The sequence below is a fragment of the Paroedura picta genome, chromosome 3, assembly GCF_049243985.1.
Source record: "Paroedura picta isolate Pp20150507F chromosome 3, Ppicta_v3.0, whole genome shotgun sequence".
Classification (NCBI taxonomy): domain Eukaryota; kingdom Metazoa; phylum Chordata; class Lepidosauria; order Squamata; family Gekkonidae; genus Paroedura; species Paroedura picta.
Genome location: NC_135371.1, coordinates 106,501,715 through 106,527,160, shown reverse-complemented (window position 1 = coordinate 106,527,160; position 25,446 = coordinate 106,501,715). Strand labels below are relative to the sequence as shown.

Below are 25,446 nucleotides of genomic sequence, written 5' to 3'. Positions count from 1 at the left end.
TTTTGACTTTGAAAACTCTGACAAATGTGGCCAAGCTCTATCACTGGCAAATTGATGAATGTGTTCTTGTCTGAACTCTTACCATCCCACAAATATGATCTATTCTAAAGGGAAAAGAATAAGTTCAGCATATGGAATCTGGTACGTTTATGGCAGCCACAAGTCCACAGCATCAAAAGCTAGAACCAAATGCCTTCTGAAGTTGGTGCTAAATGCATTTACTTGCTACTCTTTTTCATTTGCACTTAGCATTGGATGTCAATTCAAGACTCTGGCAACATGTTCCAGCTGTGCCTAACTACTTGGGCCAGTGACAGCTTTCTTTCCACTGGGGCAGAACCCTAAGAATCTAATGCAGGGATTCCCAATCAGGGGAACTCTGGGGGGATCTGAAGCTTTCCCCTCCTGCCTTAATGGGCATGACTACAAGCTAGGGAACTGGCTGCTTCCGCTGCTCCCCCTGCCATGCATGAGTCTGTTCTCCTGTGGTTTTTGCACCCGGGAAGGCGTGGAACCTGCATGCCTAGTCTCACCTCAAATCACCTCCAATCTCTTCCGACCCCCCAAGTTTTCCTCGAGCTTGCCTGATAAAACGAGTGATGATATCACTTCCGGTGACATGCCATATCTGGGGGGAGGGGGGTGAGATGGCCAGCTGACATCACTTTTGAAGCTCCTCCAAGCCTGAAAAATTACTGCAGGGGCTCCTCCATATTCCAAAAGTGGAAAAAGTCTTATCTAATGGTAAACTGGTTGTCCCTCCCAGAAATAATAAAACTAATAAAACTCACTTAGGTATGCAGAACAATATAATATTGTATATTAATCAGAGGAAGCTCAAGCAGCTGAGTGTAAGGCTTCATCCACATATTATTAGATGTCTTAGTTGCATATACCAAATAATTTGCAATTAGGCTGCCTCATCCACATAAGAATATGCAGTTGTAAATTAGTGCTACAGCACATGAGCAGCATAATATCCAACATCTTTAACCACTCCTGCGCAAAGCGGCTCCTGATTGGGCCCTCCGAATGTCCATCCAGGGCTAAGCAGCCAATGGGGAGGCGCGCAAAGCACCTTCCTATTAGCCCCTCACCAGGACAGACCAAAATCCCATTCACCCAGCCCAGTCTGGCTGCCAGTCTGTTCCTGACCACCGCAGGGAGAGGAGGTCAGCAGGACTGCCAAGGAGGATGAGAACGGAGGCTTGGACAGGCTGCGCCAGTCCTTTTCACCCCAAGGCTGTCCTAACTGCCATGTCCAACTACAAATTGCCTCAGAACCCTGACAGAGCTGGAAGGAGGCTGCAGAGTGCTCCCCCTCCCCCCTTCAGGCCTGCTGCGAAGGAGCCTCTGACAGGCCCTGACTGAGGGAAGGAGGCCTTTCCAAGAGCAACACAGCGGAGCCCGAGGGCCTTCCTTTTGAGGGGGGGGACTTTCCCCTTCTGCCAAACAGTTGCCTGACAGGGAGGCCACAGAAAAGCCCCTTCTCACTTAAAATACTGTTCTGCCCGGAGGTTAGACACAGCCAAGCCATGTGTCTTTCTTCTTTGCAACTCTCTGCAGATTTGAGGCCACTGCACAGCATTATTCTGCAGAGGAAACTGGCTCTTTTGTCTCCTGTTTCATCTACACAACAACCCTGTGCAGTAGGCCTCAAGTTTTTCAATTCAACAACAACCTGTGTGGGAAGCCTTAAATGTTTCTTCTCTACCACAACCCTGTCCAAAGTAGCCCTCTCTGCCTGGGGAGCTGATCTTTATACTTTGCAGGTGAGCTGTAATTCCAGGAGCTCTCCAGGCCACACCTGGAGGTTGGCTACCCCTGGGTTGGAAATATTCCTGGAGGTTTGGAAGTGGGACTTAAAAATCATACAATGCCTCAGAGTCCAGCCTTCAAAGGAGCCATTTTGCCTGCAGTTGGTAGGGAGTGGTGCAGGAGTGTCCCTCCTGGCCTATGGGTTATGGCCAGCCCTTACTAGCAACTTTTTGTATTCTGGGGCTCAGACAGGCAGACCAGCATCAGTACTGTGAGTCTGGAAAGTGCAGGAAGATCTAAATAATTATTTACAGCCTGCAACTGTAAATATAGAACAAGTAAATGTCTGGAGACACATAGTCACTGAAATGACTTATCGGCCTGGCAAATAACCTTGGCCTGGCAAATAAAAAAAACAGTATAAAAAAACCTTACTAAGGTCAAGACTGCTGTGCACAGAGAGTCTTCCTCTTACGGTTGCCAGCTTCCCTGTGAGGCTCTCAACCCCACCTCCCTCATGGGGAGTCTACTATGGGGAGAGAAAGGAAAGACAATTGGAAAATGCTTTGAGACACCTGAGGCTTGCTGGGTCACTGCAGCCCATTCCCAGTTCTCTCAGATCTCTCACAACCCCACATACCTCACAGGTTGACTACTGTGGAGAGACGAATGGAAAAGGTGTTTGTAAACCACTTTGAGACTCCTTTGGGTAGTAAGCAATAGGGTACAAAAATCCGTTCTTCTAAGGAGCAACCATGAAAGAAGCATGTGGGCATATAAAATTTTACCAACAGTGAAAACATGGGAGACAGAAGGGTGGACACCTGTGTACTGTGACTACCCCATGTGTATTAGGGCAGAGGGCCATTTCAGTGAATGTGGCCTAATTCACACAAGAAGGGAAATGACGCAGAACTGGGAGGAATTGGTTGCCATGTAATCTTCCCCTAAGAAGAGTCTCAAGTCTGATTTTCCCTTCACATATTTGAGGACATGGCTCTGGAAAGCTTATCTGTAACCACTATAACAAAATTCCCAAAGGTCAGTCCTCTCCCACACTCAACGAACATTCCACACCACAGGTTCTTGACACCCATATCTCCACACCCATACCCTCATTTGCCACCATGCCACCACAACCTCCCACACAACACACACATTCAACCCCATGCCCTTACAGACTGGACAACTCCTCCCCTTCCTCTTCCCACTGCCAAGCTCTAGCGCCCGTTGTATTCTTGGAGACAACGGGCTTTGCCCCTAGTAGTGTGCATAAAGCCTAAGTTAACGGCAAATGCTATGTGCCGCTCTTGCAATTCAGGCTGAGACTGGATTGCTGTATTGCTGTAGAGTCTTCCAAGGACTGGTAGCATTTCTCTTTGTTATGATTAAATCAGTGCTAAGGCTAAGTCTGCTCACTGGAAAAGGTTCCAGGGCTTCACCTTGTTAATCCTGGCATAAATTAAATCTTGATTCATTACCCTGTGCCATGAAAATCTTTGAAATACTGAGGATGCTTACCCTTGCTAGGGAAGGTATGGTTTTGTTTCTCTTATTTACACATTATTAACAGACTAGCTGCAAAGTTCATTTCTAAGAACGGCTTTGAAAGGGCCTCGCCCTGCCCCCCCGCCACGTGGCTCAAAGTGGCTCGAGCAGCTTGTAGCCAGGTGGGGGCTGGGCAGCTCATTAGAAGGCCCAGGACAGAGCTCCGTAGCAGGAAGATCAGGCTGGGTGGGAGGTCATTAGCTCGTTAGGGGCCTGGAGGGCTCGCCCCGTCCACCACCACCCTTCTCTTATGGCCCTCTCACAGTACCTGCTGTTGGCTCCAGGTGCATCTGAGAGCAAAGTGGCTAGCTTCCAGGAACGGAGGGCAGGAGCTGGAGGGGAAGGGCCAATCAGGGTGCGGCCAGCTTTCCTGGCCGCACCCTGATTGGCCCTATTCCATCTCGGACACCCAGGACACTCTCCACCCACCAAGCTGTTTCACAAATATTAAAAGGAACAATGAATAAGGATTGTGGTAGCATCTCAGAAAGGAAATGACACCATTCAGCATTCCAAGTGGATGTTCTAGAACTCCTCTAGCAACCACAAGGAAAAGGCAAATATTTTTGGCAGTTTATCCAATTTTTCTGTGGCTACTTGAATAGATTTTAAAAAAAATCAAAATTCTGGATTAAATCCATTCTGATAAGTATTGCACTGGTAGTAAATAAAAACTGGAAGTTTAATAAAACCCACCAGATTGTTTCCAAAATTAATGCTTGATTAGCAGGAAACTCTGTACCTGCTCATTTCATGGATTTTGTATTCCAACATAGGGTTTTTAAAATACATTTCTCCATGCATAGAGGGTGGCTCCAGTTCTTGAAGCTTTCAAGCTTTTGAAAACTGCAACTTTTACAATAAAATCAACATGAGCAATAGAGATTAAGTCTATCAGTCATATAATCATACAGAAGGAATTCTGTTTTTTGTTTGTTTGTTTCCTTAGAATTTTAGAATCATAGAGTTGGAAGGGACCTCCAGCGTCATCTAGTCCAGTGGTCCCCAACCTTTTTATCACTGGGGACCGGTCAACACCGGGGATCGATCAATTTTACTGAGGCTCGGGGGGGGGTAGTTTTTTGCCGAAGGATGTCAGCACTGCCGCCTGAGCCCCTGCTCCACTTGCTTTCCTGCCAGCGCCCCTGACTTCCCGCCGCCCACTGGGGGGAAGCCGAGCAGCAGGGCAGCCCCCAAGGCAGCCGGGGAGGAGGAGCCACAGCCTGGTACTGACTGATCCACGGACCAATCCCGGTCTCCGGGCCGGGGTTGGGGACCACTGAGTCCACCCTCCTGCTCAGTGCAGGAACTCACAACTACCTGCCCACCCACAGTGAAACCAATTTTATGCCCTAGTAATACCCCCACAAAAAATCTCCAGAATCCAGCCTGGCCTGGAGGAAATTCACCTAACATCCCATGTTGGTGATCAGCAATTCCCTGGGTGTGCAAGGAAGGGCAATAAGAGAGAAACATTGGCACTGCCCTTCCTGCCCACCCACTCACAATCTGCCTAAGTTCATAAAATCTGAATTTCTTTCAGATGACTATCTAGCCTCTGCTTAAAAGCTTCGAAAGAAGGAGAACCCATCACCTCCCAAGGAAGTCTGTTTCACTGAGGAACCACTCTGTCAGGAACTTCTTCCGGATGTTTAACTAAAAATTCTTTTGAATTGATTTCAACCCATTAATTCTGGTCCGTCTCTCTGGGGAAACAGAAAACAAGTCTGCTCCATCTTCTGTACGACAGTCCCTCAAATAGTTGATTATCATAAACAGACCAAGCTCCCTCAACCTTTCCCCATACAACTAGGTCTCCAAACCTCTCACCATCTTCGTAGCCCTCCTCTGGACACACTCCAGTTTCTCTACATCTTTTTTTGGTTGTAATGCCATAACTACGATGTTGCAATATAGTCCTTGACTACAAGCAGTACATCTTTTAGTGAATGTGTCCTAGCTGACCAGCAAAACCCAGAATTTATTCATAATGGGATTGGCTTCAATATATGCTGCCTTTCCCTTCCATTTCACATGCACAGATGAGAATGGACAGGTTTGATTCATGATCCCTAACGAGTAATAGAATTCTAGTCTGTGGGCAGAAGCTAAACATGAATTTCTTAGCATCCAACTTGCAGTTGGATTGAAAGTTTCCTAAATCAGTAAATCTTCAAACTGGATTCTCTGTAAAAGGATGAGAATGACAGGGGAGGACGGACGGAAATTCCAGAACAAGACTCATTCTTGATTTTGGTTTGTGACATCTAAATGCTTGAAACTTCTTTGAAATCATCTCTAAAACAAAGCATCTCTAAAACAAAGCACTGAGTGTAACAGCAATCAAGCCCAGCCAAGTACAAAAAGGGTGTTTTTGTGTTCTCTCTTGTGTTGTCAGGAAATGACATGCTTAATTCTCTGTTGTAACTTTCTCACATTGTTTATCCAGCAATCCCTTACACACGTTACCAAAGTTGAGTCACAGAATAATGGGAAGGTTAAAGAAGTCAATTAAAATTAATATATATAGACACATATTCATATGCATATGCACACATACACACAAGTAATGCTACAGTAATAAAATAAAAGACTTACAGAATACGTTCAGGGTTAGACAGGAACTGGTCTATTGCAGAACAGCAGGAGAAACTTGGAGACAGTGGAACAGCCACTTTTAGTGAGTGGGGGAAAGACAAGACATAGTGAAGGGAACAGGGAAGAAAGGAAAGAAAAATACAGACGGTTAATAAGAAAAATTATCCTCACTTGTCATTTAAGCTCCCACCAAAATATACCTAGAGAATGTGAAAAATCCCAGTGGCACTACCCTGTATTGTTCCCCCTTTAGAAGAGAAGCATTTAGTTTCCATCTATGCATAACAACGTTTTTATGCTTGTTGGTGAACAACACAATCAGAGTATTATGCCTCCCAGATGTGCAGTAACTCTTTCCTGCATGTGACCACAGTACACCGGGAGAAACAGCTTTAGTTTCCCCTCACGCAAACTACTTTCATATCCTCCAACTGCTTCATGGTGTTCAACGGAGCTGCCATGGTTCCATTACTTATAAGGCTCTCCATATGTTCCAGAACAGACCCAATACCAACAGTATGATGTTTATTCTCAATCAAAGCAAAGCATTATAATCTTGAAAGCTCTTTTTAAAACTCAGATTGCAATTTAAACTGTAAACAAATTCTATTCTCCATGCTTTCTACTTTCCTTGCTTCTTTCCTTTCTGGGTGGTGGTGGCAGTCTCTACAGAGGCCTTCCTTATCTTGAATACAGCGCAGGTGCAGGGACATTTGTTTTGCTTGTGGAATATGATCATTTATGATGCCCTGTGTGAGGGATGGATTCGATTCCACCACTCTCTAAGAGCAACCCATGGGAGCTGATAGAATGTTAGCGCGAGGGACCGTTCAAAACAGCCATTAGGTCAGTTCAGTGAGAGTCAGACTAGCCGAATGAAGTGTGATAGAAGAAGAGCATAACACTGAAACAAAGAATACTGAATGCCTGAATTCAGTATTGTTTAAAAGCCCAACTGTAAAAAAAAGCTTCATGATCTCCCCCTCATTCACTCCAAAGCTGTGGATAAACCTTGAACAAAAGCTAACTATTTTTGTTTGCATTAACCCTGCTGACTGGGTGCCTACTGTCCCAGGGAAAGAAATGCACATTTGCATTCACACACATTTGCAAAGCCTCAGCTGTTATACATATACATATCAATAAACGGTGGCAATACCTGATAATGCTCTAAGAACTTTAAAAGAAAACGCCATCTTGGGAAGATAATTCTCTGATTCCAGGCAAATTCCAGCTATGCCTTACCCTGGTGGTCCCCAACCACCGTGCTACGGCCCAGTGCCGGGCCGCGAAGGCCCCGGCACTGGGCCACAGCTCCCTCTCCCCGCCCCCCGCAGGCCGCAAGCTTCTTTTTGCGGTAGGAGGGGGAGTGGAAAGTGCAGCCGCATGCACAAACATGCATGTGTGCTCGGGCTGCACATGCGTGTTTGTGCAATGAATGGCTGCATGCACGCTTGCTGCAGCGCATGGCATAAACACGCATGCGTGAAACGGCCATGCATGTGCGCATGCTCGAAATGGCTGTGCATGCGACCACGCATGCACGGCCGCCGGATCGCCTTCCCACACCCATCGGTCCGCAGCCTAAAAAAGGTTGCGGACCACTGCCTTACCCAACATCTAGTAAAAACATTTGGCTTCTTCAGCCTCGAATGGTGGCACTACTTATTGGCAATTTAAGAGCAAATGTAGGCAGATGGGACTGCAGAGAAGAAGTGGCATGCTCCCCAAGTCAGATTTCTGATAACAATGTTGCTGGTCTGGGGATTGTGATTATGCAATGGTTACTAAGCAAGCCTTTCCTTAAGATACTAATGATCACTTTTGCATTTGGCAATATTCCCGCTCTACTTTTGAGTAGATGAAGGTATTTAAGGAATTTTCAAATCTTCCCCACTAAGGTCTTCATGGATAGTGAATGTCCTCCTCTCTGCACACTAAGAAATCCCCAAACTAAGCCAAGATGTATAATTAAAGGGCCAGCCTGTCAGAATCCCCGGAATTCTGTCACATTGATTGTGATTGATTATTAGAGCTGTCTGATGTTGCCAGGCTTGTGATGCTTCCCTGTTCTTGTTTCTGCTTTGCACCTCAAGGCTGAATTCCTCTGTAGTTTATGACATTCAGTTCCCACACAAAAATTTCCCTGAGTTATCTCCCCCCCCCCACACACACACACACTGCCTGTGCCTCCCTGTGCTTTGTACTTAGATTGTAGAATTGTTAGTTCTCCCATTGGAACCCGAGTCATCACCTTCCCAAGGGAGGGAGGGAAGGGAATGTACTCCTGTATACACACACACACACACACACACAATATTATGCAAACCCTTGTGTGCAACTTCAGTTCTGCCTATGGCTTGGAATCAACCTTCTGCTCAATGATGAATGTGAGTTTGAAGAAACCAGAGCCAGCCCGCCATCTTGAAGAAGTGAAGGCAAAGGTAAATAAGATGGGGATGAAAGGAAAAGACCTTGAAATAAAAATACAAGAAGTGAAAACTATGGAACCCCTAACTCCACCACAGCAGCTAGTATTGGGGACGATTACAAACTTGACATGGGTCCTCTGTAACATATTTTCTAGCCAAAATCTCCAAAATCAGCTCAATGCCAAATCTCTGGCTCAGGAACTATTAGAGCTGGAAAACATGGATTATGATGTTACAAACACAGGAGAATTGCAAAGGCCCTCAAATGGTATAGCCAGAGCTTCCGCTTGTTCTTTATTTAAAAACCACCCCAAGAGGGCAGAGGAAATCAAGCTGCCAATAGATATGTCACCAATCTCCCCCTCTTATCATACTTTGGATATTATTGGAACACATATTACCTTGGCAATCTCAGAGGGGATTACAGCACAGGTGGAAGACCCCCAAAATACAGATGACGGTGAGAACAGTGGAATCTGTGGTGAACCCCCCCCCAAAAAAAAACAGCCTTCTCTGCATTACTAGTTGAAGGAAAACATACCAAAGCTATCAATAACACCTTAGACATCTTATCATGGAATGTTGCAGGGTGGTTCCATTGCCTTGCTGAGGGCCCGAGTATTCCTTTTTTCAGGAGAAATTATGACATTATTGCCTTACAGGAGATCTGGATTGATGTGCCCCTAATTTTGAATGATTATCATGCTTTCGAATTAGCAGCTCTGCCAGGGATAGGGCCAGGTAGATTGAAGGGAGGTTTAGATTTTTTAAAATTTCAACTCAATTAAAAGTCAAAGGCACAGAAGTTGCACAACTCAAGCCTTTTGCGATGGCAGCACATCTTGGTTGGGAGAGACGGTTTATTTTGTTTATAAATGTTTACTTGCCTCCAGGGAGGAAGAAAAAAGAAGTGAAGGAGATCTGGGTCAAACTAGAGTGTTACATATCCTATTTGTTATTGGAGGATCCCAAGGCTAGAACAGTGATGGCAGGAGACTTAAATGCATGTTTAGAGCCTGATTATTTTCCCCTTGGGAAAAAAAATTCCAGCATTGATTAAAGATCTCAAAGATGCATTAGTCTGTTTTCCCCTACCAAGAATTTTTAAGGACCAACATTCAAAATTTGTGGGGTCTTGCCTCATGAGTTTCACTTTAAAATATATTCTATATATATTCAATGGTTTGGTACAACCTGATCATCCGGGGGCTTATATGTATATGGCAGGCTCCAGATGTAACACCATAGATTATATCCTAGTTTGCTCATCCCTATTAGTGCAAGTTAGAAACTTTCAAATTCTTCCCTATATTAGAAGGAGATCATTTCCCTCTATTTCTGCAGATTTCCACACCACCTCACCTAGAAACACTGTGGCCAATAGAACTAGATGTACTCTAGGACAAGGTGTAGAGTGAAGTGGTCCCCCAACTATAGTCTTCTGTAAAGGAAGCTCTTGATAGCCATGATCTGCAGCCTTTTAGATCGGCCTGTGCCAATCCTGCAGAAAATCACAATCCGGTAACACATCTTGAAGCTGTCATCTTAAATTTGGGGTGTATTTTGTTTAAAGCTGCTCAGAAAAGGGATAGCAGAAGAAAGGGCTCCAGGATCTCTAAACCGTGGTTCGATAGAGAATGTATGACTGCAAAAAACAAAAACAAAAAAATCTTAGAAAGCCTTATACAAACTTTGCTAAAGCTCTAGGGAACCCAAGTGATGAAGCCTGGGAAAGCATGTTGGCTCAAAAAAAAAAAGCTATAAAAATTAGTTATCCGAAAGAAAAAAGAGTTCACAGGGATGCAGTGGAGAATCTTAATTCAGGCAATTAGAGACAAAACCCCATCCTTATTTTGGAAGATAATCACTAATCATGATAGGACAGAGCCTATCCCCATTTGATTCAATCATTCCAGTTGGGTTACCTATTTTAAAATAATATAGATGTTTCCCTCTATCCTATGCAAACTCCAGATCCTGATGACCTACCCAAATGGGCCCCCATTTCCCCAAGTGAGATAGTTGCACATATTGAGAGACTAAGGAAAGGGAAACCCCTTGGGTGGGATAGCATCTATTCAGAACTTCTTAAAGAATTCAAGGACTGGTGGACTCCCTATCTACCATCTGCATTCACATTGACTTCACTGGAAAGATACCTCGAGACTTGGAAATGGCTGTTTTGATCCCTTTCTTGAAAAAAGGGAAGAGAGATGATCCTGCCAATTATAGGCCAATAAGCTTGCTAAGTGTTGTTAGCAAACTGTACACCAGACACCTGTTGAATAAATTTATTTTATGACTGGAACAGGAAAGGTTCATTGTACCTATGCAAGCAAGGTTTGCAGAGGGCAGAGGTACTCTAGAGTACTGTCTAGCACTACAACATCTGGTCGAAAAATATTCCTCGGAGTGTGACCTCATTATATGCAGCCTTTGTAGATTTCAAGGCTGCATTTGATTCCATTTCAAGGCCCAGATTATGGAAGAATCTGGAAGCTTCCACAATCGATAAAAGACTCAGTTTTCTGATATGATCTATATATGAGCAGATCACACTCAGAGACAGATGTGATAGGAAAGGTCACCTAACAGAGCAGATTAAAACTCATAAAGGGGTCAGCCAAGGCTGTTTACTGGCCCCTACATTTTTTTATATTAATGACTTAGAGAGCTACCTTGAGCCCATAGACTGTCACCCGCCTAAACTAGCAGGTCAGCACATTCCTGCTCTCCTTCCTGCTCTCCACATTCCAATGATGTGGTCTTATTGTCCAGAAACCTGTCAGTCTAAATAGTGCCCTGGCAGGCCTGGAGAAATACAGTGAGAAAGAAGCCCTGGTAATAAATTAATTAAAAACCAAGGTAATGGCCTTCAGCAGTTGCCCCAGAGTTAGGACCTGGTGTTTAGCTGGAAAGAGATTAGAACAGGTGGTACTTCAAATACCTGGGAGTTACTTTTCAGGCTTCAGGATCAAGGCATGAACACTGCAGACAGCTTGCAAATATAGGAGAGAGAAGTGTGCTCAATATACTTAAATTTCATTGCTCCAATGGAGCCTATTTTGTTCCAGCAGTGCTCGAACTCTTTCAATCTCAGACAATAGCTCAAATGGCTTATGGGACCTTATTAGGCTGACCAACCTCTTGCTTTGCCCTGCTTGAGTGGGTGCAAACAAAATTTCTCAGTGTTACTTCAGGTTCCAAACTGTGTTTCAAATTCATGGATACGTTTAGAGACAGGGTTACCAAAATTCAAAGCTAAAGCAGTTACTTCATCTATGGTTAAAGGTGCACTGGGCCACAGCTGGCTTACTTCCTTCAATCCCCTGTGACAATTTTAAATCCTGGTGGCTTTTGGCCACTGAGAGGGAAATGATAAAACTGGGCTTTTCCTCACTTTCACTTCTTGGGATAGGATACGATCAGGCAAAAATTGTAGTGAAACAAGGGATTGAGGACACAGAGCATCAAACTGATCTTTCTCGCTCCCCTAGGTATGGCGCACCACTGTGTTCCAGATATATTCAAGCCTCAGCAGACTCTCTCTCCTGTTTGGAAACAAAATACTATAGGAGAGCATTTATACTAGCAAGATGCTCTGCGTTAACTTCTGCTGGTGGGCTGCTTCAAGAAAACCCCAGTAGCTGAAAGACTCTGCCCCTGTAATTCTGGGGAGATAGAGTGCCTTAGCTTCAACTCTGAGAAATAAATTAATCCTCCTATTACTCAGGGATTCCTCCAACAGCTAAAACAAAGGAAAAGATTTCTCCTGTGGAATAGTAAGGTCCATACTATTAAGCAGTTGCTAAATTTTGTGCTCATGTGCTTAGCATGCAGGAAAGACAACTTAACTATAATTAAAGGTGTTTTAGAGGAATTTTACTATGCAATTTTTTAATAATGTAATCATGCAACTTTAATATTTTTAAATTTTGTATCTGTTCCCAGATTATGTAATTTCTGCTGAGCAGTGTTCTTTGCTGTTTTATCTGGCCGCAGTGCTGTAGTAAATAAATTTGATTTGATTTGGTGGCATCATAAACCAAACAGGGCAGTGCTTAATGCCCAGCCCCAACAGCTTTGTGAAGTATTTGGAGGAAGTCTGATTGACATAGGGAACTCGGCTGCCTTGTCTGGTTGTCTCTGGAAAAGAGAAGACAGGGAGATTATGTGTGTAAAAGGTTAAAGTTTCTCTACCTATTAAACATAGATGAGACAGGTGGTGAATTCTGGCTGCCTGACCTACCTGGAACCCTGAATCTGTATGTCAGAGGCTGTGGTAGAGTATATGAGTGAGTGAAAGGTGTATCACTCCCTCAAAACTACCTGTACAAGACCTACTTGCTCCTAGACACAAGATGCTCTGAGACATACAGTTTCCAGGGAACCTGTCATCCACATTAAAATGTTTTTGAAAAATGAAATGTTGCATGACTCCTTTAGCTATACTTTGAACTTGAACCATGACAAGAGAGGGATGTCTCTTTAAGCAGATCAGAGAGAGACACTACTTTTACCAGATAAGTGGAACAGTAAATGGGTACGGTTCATAGACTGAAAGGGGCCAATGTCTTGCAGGAGATTGGGGGAGAGGTTGCTGCACTCCCAGTGATCCTGGATTCAGTTGGGCTTACATGTTCTCCTCTCCTTCATTTTATTCTTTCAACAACTCTATGAAGTAGGTTAGGCTAGGAATGTGAGTTTTACATGGAAATGTTACAGCTTGTATTTCACACATTCAGAATACTGTTGTTTACACTTTTCTTTATAGCCAGCTGGGGAAAGGAAAGGTGGGCGATTGTAAGCCACTTTGAGATTCCTTTGGCGAGGTACAAAGAACCCAACTATTCTTCTATTTGCTTCTCTACCAATTTAGGATACAATTGATTTTATGTATTTGTTTACTTATAGCTGACCTTACTTATTGAGGGCAATGAAGGGATTTTCAGTCTAGGAAACTTTATGCTTCAACAAATCAGTTAGACTTCAATCTCTTTCTGTTTTTGCTATAACAGATGAACATGACTATCTCTCCAGAATTTGTTACTTAGGAAGAGATGGTGGGAGGTGTGGGCAGACCAGCTGTCAATTGCAAAAGGACAAGGAGTGTCAGAAGCAGATAAAAAGATTTACTTTTAAAAAATGTTTTTCAGCCATTGTATTCTTCTTTGTGCCAAATGAGAAGGCTGCTTTCACCTCCTGGGTCCTAGTGTATTTTGTTAAAATCCAGGGTATGTGCATCTGGAGAATAACTAATCCAAGCACAACTTGTTCATTAACCTCAGAAGGGTAACTAATCAAAATAAAATTACCTTTGATTGTCAGATCTGAACCCACTAAGTCAGGTCTGGGAGAGTTTCTGGCAGTGTAATAATGCTTGTGGCAGTATTTTTTGAACTTCCATTTAAGGGCACAGTGAAGGAAAATATGTGACTAAAAAGCAAATATAATTTTTAATCACCCTATCTTGACCAGCCTCCTGTCATTGTTTTCTTCTCCACAGCATACAGACTCTCCAGAAATGTCTTTCATTTGCTAGTGAATTTTTCTGTCACTTCAGACAGACCTATTTTAGTAACCAGTTGTTAGCTGAATTTTTTTTACTTGTTCATACAAACCCACTTGCATTAAGTTAGCAAAGTGTGGCTGAGCCTCTTTAGAGTGAAACTGTTTTCTTCCATTTTCTACCCCTTCATGCACTTCTTAATCACTATGACCGTTTATGCACTGAGAACTTCACTGCCCCACCTCTCATGCAGGAGCACAAATAGGGGGTGGATGAGACACAATGGGCCAAGTGCTCCCCCATGTGGGTGCAGGAAGTGGTGGGGCAACCTGCCATGACTAAAACTCCAGCCTGCAGCCTGGCATGAAACCTCTAGTGCATAAACGGTCTATGATGTACTTTTTAAAATGTCCATGATACTTCTGACAATGCAACTTTCCCCCTCGCCCTTTTTTTACAATCTTCTGGGGCCTTTTAAAATTGTTTTGGAACATTCAAATCTGAGTGCTGTATCACTAAACCCATATAGCACTTTAGTGCTATAGCACCACAATTGAGTCAAGGCATCTCAATGGTGCCTTTATAGCACTAAAGTGTTATATGGGTTTTAAAAAAACTTCAAAGAAGATCACACAAGTGGGGGAAGTGGCATTGTTTGGAATGACCATAGCATGTCAGAGATGGCTTATTGATGGAAGGAAATTCATTGTATGAAACCTGTCTCTGTATTGCTTTATTCAAAAAAGGGCCAACAATGAATAATATCTGATTTAGAACAGTAATTTGAAAATCTTCAGTGTAAATTTTTTCTAAATAAATACCTGACATGGGACTGCCTTAAGCAGAATCAACACACTGGATTGAAGATGAATACCTCATTTGTTTGTTTACTGCAGGCCACAAAACTTAACTGCTTTAACTGTGTGCCCAAAAGAACGCAACTTTCCAAAGTAACTACTTAGGCATAAAATTACAAAGTTGTCATGTTTTACCCCAGAGACACTGCATTGTGAAAAAGCTAATCTTTCTCAATATGTCATAAATAAGTTTTGTAAAGCACCCTTTAATAGTTTTTTTTTTAACTCTGTGACATCTAAAATTAAATGATTAACAGTGTTGTCCCCTGCAAAGTGCAGGTCCCAGACCAACATGGATTTGAGGATATTATGCTATACTATCCTGGACTGCAGCAAAGGATGAGATATACAACTTCCCACATGATTGCTGCTTTTTTAGGAAGGTACTTAGGTCATCTTGAGTTTTGCAAGGCTCTAAGAACAGGAAATGTATTCTCTTGAGTTTGCTTTATTTATGCCATAGTAGTTATAAAAATACGGTGCTTCCTTGAGGACACAGTGAGTATCTATTGGTGGAATGTGACAAATCATATTATTCTCTTATTATTAGTTGTGAATTAAAAATCAGAATTCAGGAACACAGATGCCGCCTCAGAAACCAGATCCTGGATGCTCCCCTTGTGCAACACTGGATAGAACAGTAGCACAATATGGAGGAGTTCAGATTTTTTGGATTGGAAACTTTGAAACCTGGATTGTTGGTAGAATGCACTCACAAGCAAGTCTTCAATTAAGAGAAAGTAATTTTATTTTTTGTTTGGATACGACAGCCCCTAATGGACTGAACTTAAATATGGACTTTAATTGCATTCTATAAGATTGTAATTAAGCTTGACCATCTGCTGGCCCTTTAATCAACATAGAGTGATAACACCTATGTAATCAGGGAGTGTTTTAAACAATGGCTTTAGGTAACAGTGACTGGGCACATGAGAGGAAATGGTTCCAAGACAGCAGAGCTTCTTGCTTTATAACTATATTACTTTTGAGTTTATCCTAAGTGATGTGTGATAACTGTTACTGTGAATACAGATATGTTGGGTTTGCATAACTGAATGTATATATTCATGTTATTTAGGTTAATAATTCTGATACTGCCTAGTTGTAGTTATTGATTGGCAATCACTGAGGAAGATACAGAAAGTTGGACAAGAATACCTGGGACCTCATTTTGGTTCCTGACAGATTGAAATAAGAAAAATATCCAGTAAAATTGGAGAGATTTATATATCTTTTGCCTTTTTTATTTTGGTTCAGAGTTTTGGGCTGGGCTGTCAGCAATATGTGGATGACACCCAACTCTATCTCCTCATGGACAGCCAGCCGGGATCCACCCTGGAATCAATTGCCAGATTTGGAAGCTGTAACTAGATGGTTAGAGCAGAGTCGCCTAAAACTCAACCCCTTCAAGATGGAGGTCCTGTGGTTGGGAAGGAAGGAGGCAGGCCAGGAAGCATATTTGCCCATCCTGGCCAGGATGCAACTGGCCATCACAACCCAGGCCAAGAATTTGGGAGTGACTCTGGATGCCTCACTATCCATAGAGGCGCAAGTCACTACAGTAGCCCAACAGGTGTTTTACCACCTTTGTCAGGCAAGGCTACTAGCGCCTTACCTGTCTCCCAAGAACCTGACCACAGTGATCCATGTGACTGTCACCTCCAGAACTGACTTCTGTAACTCGCTCTACACGAGCCTGCCTTTGTCCCTGATGCAGAAACTGCAACTGGTGTAGAATGCGGTTGTGAGGGTCCTCACAGGAGTACTTTGGAGGGCCCATATCCAGTCAGTGCTGAGACAGCTGCATTGGTTGCTAGTTGCAGCCTGGATCTGGTGCAAGGTTTGATTTTAACCATTAAGGCCCTTTGCGGACTGGGACCCACTTGGGAATGTTCAGCCTGGAGAAAAGGAGGTTGAGAGGGGACATGATAGCCCTCTTTAAGTATTTGAAAGGTTGTCACTTGGAGGAGGGCAGGATGCTGTTTCTGCTGGCTGCAGAGGAGAGGACACGCAGTAATGGGTTTAAACTACAAGTACAACGATATAGGCTAGATATCAGGAAAAAAAATTTTCACAGTCAGAGTAGTTCAGCAGTGGAATAGGCTGCCTAAGGAGGTGGTGAGCTCCCCCTCACTGGAAGTCTTCAAGCAAAGGTTGGATACACACTTTTCTTGGATGCTTTAGGATGCTTAGGGCTAATCCTGCGTTGAGCAGGGGGTTGGACTAGATGGCCTGTATGGCCCCTTCCAACTCTATGATTCTATGATTCTATGATATGAGGGGCCGCCTATCGCCTTGTGCCCCCTACGGGGCTTTGCACTCTGTCGGTAGTAACTTGCTGGTGATTTCAGGCCCCAGCGAAGTTCGGTTGGCCTCAACCAGGGCCAGAGCTATTTTACTCCTGAACCTGACCTGGTGGAATGAACTCCTGGATGAGCTGAGGGCCCCTCTAATACCAGATGATAGCTAAGCTATGGAATTTTGGAATTGTCACCGCCACATGTTTTTTTAATGGGTGTTTTAATGGGAAAATATTATATGTTTTTATTGGGATTTTTATCTGTGACTCTCCACAAGCCAGCTTGCTGGGAGCCTCAGCCTATATATTAATAAATAAGGTGGTTTGGGTCCCTAGTGAGCATTAAAGCATGGTATAAATACTTAATTAAATAAACTAGGGATCTAGAGATTTTGGAGCTGGGCTAGCTGTATAAATGATACATTCCGTATTATCACAATAAGTTGTCTGCAGGACCCGTATTGTCACATATAATAACTCTGTCCAATGGTGAATGATACTTCACATATTGACAAAGGGTATGTGTCTATGAATGCTTAAAATATAATAGAAAAGTCATTTTGAAGGTGCAGTTTTAAACAGGAATATTAATTCTCCCTTTACCTAACACCTAAAATATCTTTACCACTTTGTGGCTCTAATATTTGGAAAGAGCCCTCCTGGGCAGAGCATGTCGGGCCTGTGTCCAGACTCAGTTTCTGGCCAAACATGCTTCACAGGCCAATCAGGGTATGGCCAGCTTCGCGCCTAGAGGACCCACTCCCACAAGCAGGCCGCATGTCACCTTGGGGCGCTTACTACCACACACAGCCTTGCCACCAACAGAGCCAGACCTCCAGAACCTTGCCGTGACTGCTGCTCAGCACAGCCACAGGAGGGGTGGCCAGCCTTGGGGTGGCTGCCCTCTCCCTCTACAGGGCCAGCCACCGCCTACGCATTGATGAGGTATGGTGGCTCCGCTGGCAGACCGGGCCCAGGTCTAGCGCCCGTTGCCTTCTCTGCAACAGGCTTTCTTGATAGTAAAGTAATAACCAAACAAAAATGCTTAAAGAATACATAAAAATTTCTTTCACCTCAGATCACCACGTATTCAGGACAGACAATTAAAATTGTTTAAAGGGCTACTTTACCTTCATCTTGTTTGGCTGTCCAGAAACATTAAAAAATTGTGGTTTTCCTCAGAGGATAAGGTCTCAACTAACTATACGAAATACCAAAAATTTAGTTTATAAGGAGAACTTGATATCAGTTAGTTACCAAAAGCCAAATACAGAGCTTACTGCTAATTGCAGTAGCCAAAGGTTAATTGCAGAAGCCAAAGTTGCCGCTAATTGCAGCAGCCTAGATGCCCATCCATCTAGGCAGACAGCCTGTCCCAAGGCTGGTGGGTGGCTGGAGAACTGGGTCTGGAGTTATGGCTTGGGAGGGAATTGATAGGATTATACTGATATTAGTGTAACTTTTATTATGTTTTTATGGGTTTTATTGTAAACCGCCTCAAGCCAGCCTGGCTGGGTGGGATGGTCAATAAATTTAAATATCAATCAGTCAATCAATATAAAGGCACTATTCTTTTCTTGAGCAGAAAATGACAACCCCAGACTAGCATAGCCTGTACAATATTATCAATTGGTACAGCCTTTCTCAAATTTTTTTACTATTGAGAAACCCCTGAATCATTCTTCAGGTTTTGAAAAAAAAACAGAAGTGGCAGAATATGGTTGGGAAGGATGGTTGGGCAGGATAGCTGTGTACATGCCCACCCAAGGCCCCTCCCCTTCCCACACCCTCCAGGCCCATCACTAGCCATTTCGGGAGGGGAGTGGCAGGTAAACACCCAATAAATGTTTAAAATATTTTTGACCTGTGGGAAAAAACAGATGTAAAATAGGCGCTGAGCCTTTCTGCTTTCTTTGCATCCTCCGTTAGAGTTTGTCCATCCGCACCCAACAGTGGGCCTATTGACTCCTTTACGTTTGCTCCTCACATAACTGAAAAATCTTTTCTTGTTACAGTGGGCTTCCCTGGCCAATCTTAGCTTACTCTCAGCTTTGGCCTTTCTGATGTTTGATCTACAGTGCCTAGTATCCTGTAGGTACTCTTCTTTAGAGCTCTGTCCTTCCCTCCATTTCCTGAACATTTCCCTTTTCTTTCTTAGTTCCTCTTGAAGTTCTCTGTTCATCCAAATAGGCTTCTTAGAGCTCCTGCAGTGTTTTCGTCTTTCTGAGATAGTCATGGATTGAGCATGCAATAGCTCTTGTTTGAGTAGCGCCCACCCTTCACATGCTCCCTTCCCTTCCAGCGTTCTCATCCATGGTATGACGCTCATCATGTCTCTGAGTTTATTAAAGTTTGCCCTACAAAAATCCAACATCCGCCTCTGGCTATAAGCTTCCTTGGCTCCCCATCTCAAAAGGAATTATATGAGGACATGTTCACTTCCCCCTAGGGTCCCCACCTCCTTCACCTCATCCACCAACTCTTGCCCTTTCATGAAACCCTGGTTGAGAAAGCCTGCTTTGGTGTAAACCCTATTGCACCTCGGTCTCTTGTATGACAGACTATGCAGAGGAACATGGCAACAGGATTACCTGAGCCTGCTTTGGAAAAACCTCAGCAGTGGGGAAAACTGAATTTGAAAACTGTTGCTACTCAATGAAAGGCTTAGTCAATCTTTGCCTCCTTCTCCTCAGTTTAAGAGCTGCTGTTGCCCTTTTCAACCCCTAAATATTTTTCAGGCTCCTAGCTGCCCCAGAACTGAGCTGGAAGTGATGTCGGCTGGCCATGTCTCCCTGCCACACACAAGGAGGACTGAAGGGGGGGAGAGAAAGGAGAATGTTTGAGGCAGGAGTAGGAATAATAGAATCATAGAATCATAGAGTTGGAAGGGGCCATACAGGCCATCTAGTCCAACCCCCTGCTCAACGCAGGATCATCCCTAAGCATCCTAAAGCATCCAAGAAAAGTGTGTATCCAACCTTTGCTTGAAGACTGCCAGTGAGGGGGAGCTCACCACCTCCTTAGGCAGCCTATTCCACTGCTGAACTACTCTGACTGTGAAAAACTTTTTCCTGATATCTAGCCTATATCGTTGTACTTGAAGTTTAAACCTATTACTGCGTGTCCTCTCCTCTGCAGCCAGCAGAAACAGCATCCTGCCCTCCTCCAAGTGACAACCTTTCAAATACTTAAAGAGGGCTATCATGTCCCCTCTCAACCTCCTTTTCTCCAGGCTGAACATTCCCAAGTCCCTCAACCTATCTTCATAGGGCTTGGTCCCTTGGACCCAGATCATCTTTGTCGCTCTCCTCTGTACCCTTTCAATTTTATCGACGTCCTTCTTGAAGTGAGGCCTCCAGAACTGCACACAGTACTCCAGGTGTGGTCTGACCAGTGCCGTATACAATGGGACTATGACATCTTGTGATTTTGATGTGATGCCTCTGTTGATACAGCCCAAAATGGCATTTGCCTTTTTTACCGCTGCATCACACTGCCTGCTCATGTTTAGTTTACAATCCACAAGTACCCCAAGGTCTCGTTCACACACAGTGCTACCTAGAAACGTATCCCCCATCCAGTAGGCATGCTTTTCATTTTTCTGACCCAGATGCAGAACTTTACACTTATCTTTATTAAATTGCATCTTGTTCTCATTTGCCCATTTTTCCATTGTATTCAGATCTCGTTGAACTCTGTCTCTATCTTCCGGAGTATTTGCCAGTCCTCCCAATTTGGTGTCATCTGCAAACTTGATGAGTAGTCCCTCCACCCCCTCATCTAGATCATTAATAAATATGTTAAAAATTACCGGGCCGAGCACCGAGCCCTGAGGTACCCCGCTACTCACCTCTCTCCAGTCTGATGAAACACCATTGACAACAACTCTTTGAGTGCGGTTCTCTAACCAATTCCCTATCCACCTAACTATCTGAAAATCCAGATTGCAGTCCTTCAATTTATCCATCAGAACATCATGGGGAACCTTGTCAAAAGCTTTACTAAAATCCAAGTTTCCCTGTTTTCCCTGGCATGATAATCATGTGAGAATGTCACCCCCAAGTCATTGGAAGTAGACCGTTCCCTGCTTTGATGGCAAAGCCAGGAACAGCTTGTGGCCAAGTCCATTAATGTTGTATATAGAGGAAAGCTCAGGGATCACCTTGGGAACTATTATGGAGCCCCAGGGATCCAGGGAGCGCTGTTGGGAATCCCATCTCTAAAGTACTGGGATGAAGGAAGGAACTGGACACATTAAGGGTTATGGCACTTGCACAGGGTGAGGGTTCCTTATTGCAGTACAATATTGCCTCCTTAACCGAATCTCTAACTTTGGCCAAAAAAAATGGATGAAATCAATTCACTTTAAGGCAGAAAGTCAATAGTCTTATCCTCAAGTTATATTTCAAACTGAAATAATCAGTGCAAAATCTTGTGGGTTTTGTATAAGCATACTAATTTAGTTTTAAGCAGCAGCTGCTGCAAGCCATTCCCTGTTTTGCAATAGCACCCTGACATCATAAGAAACTTTTCTCATCTGTTCTTTCCCCTTTGAACCCAGTGAAGCTATGCATTCCATCTCCCAAACAGGATCACATATCTCATTTTAAAAAGCAGCAACAGCTATATCTTTCTCCTGCAATACTACAGCCCTGTCTTTCTCATTACATGAAATGAAATATAGTACAACTGAGTTTTAGAACATAGCTTGCTAGAGATTTCTTTAAGGGGCTATGGTTCATTTTTATATTTACTGAAAGCTTTGCTTTAGAGGCAAGGCAAGATGGTGAGCATGTAGCAGGAAGAAACCAGGCAGACTGAAGCCCAGGAGTCTGGTAGAATAGAGGAATAGAGGAAATAGAGGATAGTGACAAGTTTCCCAGATCATGAAGAGAAGGCATAAAATCATTGGCATTATATTATCCTCTTAAGGTTATCTAACCCCAGGCAAGGGAAATTGTGAACCACGGTGAATGTCCCGTGTTGAGACTGCTTGTAGGACTTCTTCTGATTAGCTGCCTCGGAAGTACCATAAGCAAGAAGCCAGAATCTGCCATTCAAGACCCTTGATTCAAGGCCCACAAACCCTAACAGTAGAACCAAGTTTATGTGCAGTGGCACTTTTACAACTAACAAAGTTGAATTCTGGTATCAATTGATTAGGCCTTCTTTCTCATGCAAATCTGAAATCAGTCTATGGCAACTGAAAAACTCAAAAATAATTGAAGGTGGGTTTCACAGTATTCTTCATGTTATAAGAATGGTTCTCTAGTTAAATCCTTTTATATATCATCTCTTGGGTATAAAGGAGATAACAACTGCTGAGTGAAGAGCACCTGTCCTAATTAACCAGCTTGAAGATAAGGTGAGATTGGTTGGTGTGTCTGTTCATCAGAGAACAGCAGGAACAGATGGGAAGGCTTAATGCACTTTTTAACTTCAACATGAAGCAAATATTGATCTTGCATGTTACACAGAAATATTGCCCCTTTGATGTTTGAAGCCAGGACAATGGGGCAAAGCAGAAGAAAGACTAAAGTCTGAACATAAGAGATCAAAGTTCTTAGCTTCTCAAATATGTTTGATGAAGCTCTTCAACCAATAAAACACAACTTGCTTTTGAGTCTCATTCTCCAGCTATTCTCTTCAAAAAATGATAGTAATGATAATGCTAAACGAAGGCTGCAATTCCATTAAAAAATTCATTGGCAAAGGGTGTATCTGATTTTCTCTACCCCCACCCCCTTGCAGATCTGCAAAAACTCATGCTGATTCTGGGGGGCATCCCTCAGGATGAACATTACAGTGGGAATTCTGGACTGCTATGGGAAGTGAAGAAGTTGCACTTCACAGATGGAAATCCTCCATGGGATCCAATCTTAACACTACATAAATGTTTTAGTGGACCACTTTGATAAGGGGTGGACGGATGGCCATGGGGATCAGTGTTTGTAAGTGGGAGGTGCAATCTTCTGCTGTGGCATGCTAGTGGCCAGCACTGCTGCCATATTAGCATCCCATATGGCAGCTCCGCTATGGCTCATGGAGGGTGGTGATGTTCTTCAGCAGTTTCTACCACACATCAGGGGTCTAAGTCTTGCCACCAAGCATGTGTCTCAGCATTGAGCCAACCTACTCCATGGACCACCCAATAGCCTTCCGCTGTAGGTGGCTGCCATCTCATGGGGGAACGAGTGCCAGCAATCTCCAGTTATACTAGTCTCTACGTGGCCTGGGGCAACTACCACTGCATGAGAATAGTGTAACTAGCAGACAATCCCTGGGTTGGATTCCCAGTATCGCCCCACCAAGGATCACCTGGTGGTCTTGGCTGGAGGTGGCTGCTGATGCATGGGCATCGCTAGCTTATTGGACTTTGCTTGGCCCTGCTGTACATGTGGCTTTGCACCTGGGTCACTGCTTCCCCCGCTTCTGCTGTTGGTGGGGGGTGTCAGTTCAACATCTTCCCAATCCTCTTCCATGATGGCTTAGGAACAGGGGAGCTCACAACAGTCTGTCCATGTGGGTTTTCTCTTCACACCCACCCCCAGCCCTTAGGGTGTTGTGTTGAGGACACATCAATTTGGAGTTTACTAGTGACTGTCCTTTATAAAATGTTTATCTCCAGTAAATGGCCTGATGAAATCCCATTTATGTCAGATCTACCCCTAGTAACAAATGAGTTTGACTCCTCTGACTCAGATATTCTATGCTAGTTTTGTTAATAAAACAGCAGGAATATCTGCTGTCATTCAGTGGCTATGCTGGTGGCTAAGAAACATTTTGCAGGCAATCAGATCAAGACTCCCCAGGCAGTCGATAATCACTTGCTTTATCAGAAATGCCCTTGTGCTAATTAAAATTTTCTTTTAATATAACTGACATTGAATAAACAATGGCAGTTATTGCCAGACCCAGAAGAATGCCTGATAAGAAGGCAATGTCACAGAGAAGCTTCATGCTATCCCAGACTTCATTTAGCTAAAGCTGTACTTTACGGATTGAAAAAGGAATCAAAAAGAACATTTCATAAGAACTACACCTTGCCCAGCTTCCTTCTATGAGCCTCACAACCAAGTGAGTAAGAAGAGCACCTGCCAAACATGGATAGGCAAGCCACTGAGAGCAAGTATAGCTGCCAATGTTTTAACTGCCAGGGAAGTGTTAATGAGGCACCTGAGGAATGGGCTTCAGAAGCCCATAAGGAAATTAAGTTTCTATTGCATGCTAGTGCTCCCAAACTGCAACATGCAAAGCTTAATTCATTATGCAAGCTGGCTGTGAAAAGCATAATGAAATAGGAAACAGTCAAGCATGTGAAAAAGCAAAAGGATTTAATTTCCTAAAACTATATTTAATTTGCATTTACTTGAACTGTAAGCTCAAGTCAGAAAGACAGTGATAGGGAATAAACTACAAAGGGACACCAAATAAGATGAGCTCCACAGCAGAAAGGTCAGTGGTATTAATTACCATTCACATTAATGGAGGTGCTTTGGAATTCAGAAATAGTGTTGCCATGTGACACAATTTGGATATCTGCCTGGCATCCTTAAACTGGCACTGGTTCTTTTGGGCTTGGAAAAATGCTGCCCTTACAGCTTGTACTCTATGAAGATAGGTTGAGGGACTTGGGAATGTTCAGCCTGGAGAAAAGGAGGTTGAGAGGGGACATGATAGCCCTCTTTAAGTATTTGAAAGGTTGTCACTTGGAGGAGGGTAGGATGCTGTTCCCGTTGGCTGCAGAGGAAAGGATGCGCAGTAATGGGTTTAAACTACAAGTACAACGATATAGGCTAGATATCAGGAAAAAAATTTTCACAGTCAGAGTAGTTCAGCAGTGGAATAGGCTGCCTAAGGAGGTGGTGAGCTCCCCGTCACTGGCAGTCTTCAAGCAAAGGTTGGATACACATTTTTCTTGGATGCTTTAGGATGCTTTGGGCTGATTCTGTGTTGAGCAGGGGGTTGGACTAGATGGCCTGTATGGCCCCTTCCAACTCTATGATTCTACTAAAGAGATCCTTTTGTTTGACATGAATCCTGTTGGTTTTCTACTGGTTCTCCTGGGCATTTTGTATATTGCAACTGGTGTTGCTAGGCTTGCAAACACCCCCACTCCCCACTGCAGAGAATCTCTGGTTTGATTTTATTTTCGTTTGCCTTAGCATATTGGCTTGTGGTTCTGCTATGATTCTTCAATGGTTATGTTGGACTTGATGCTTGTTCTCAGTTATTATTATTTGCCCTGGAATTATTATTATTATTATTATTATTATTATTGTTGTTGTTGTTGTTATTGCCCTGGAAGCAGCTAGAGGATTCTGCCCCCCCTTCCAGGAAATAATAAAAAATGCCAAGAATCACCCTGTTTAGGGGCCCATCAAATTGGATCCCATTTGGGGATTATTTAAAGGATAGGCACCAGCAGCTTGTTGCAATTTTGGT

At 43.5% G+C, this 25,446-nt stretch overlaps 1 protein-coding gene across 5 annotated transcripts in view; it reads right to left on the bottom strand.

The window, feature by feature from the left end:
- HTR4 (5-hydroxytryptamine receptor 4) overlaps nt 1-25,446 on the bottom strand; it is a 303,769-nt gene that overhangs the window by 52,157 nt on the left and 226,166 nt on the right. The window contains exon 6 of one of the 5 annotated variants that reach the window (XM_077327108.1): nt 5,905-5,980. The exons of the other annotated variants lie outside the window; for them this stretch is intronic. Coding sequence (XP_077183223.1) covers nt 5,920-5,980 — 61 coding nt within the window. The 3' untranslated portion in view covers nt 5,905-5,919. The remainder of the gene's footprint in view (nt 1-5,904; nt 5,981-25,446) is intronic. 5 annotated transcript variants of the gene reach the window in all.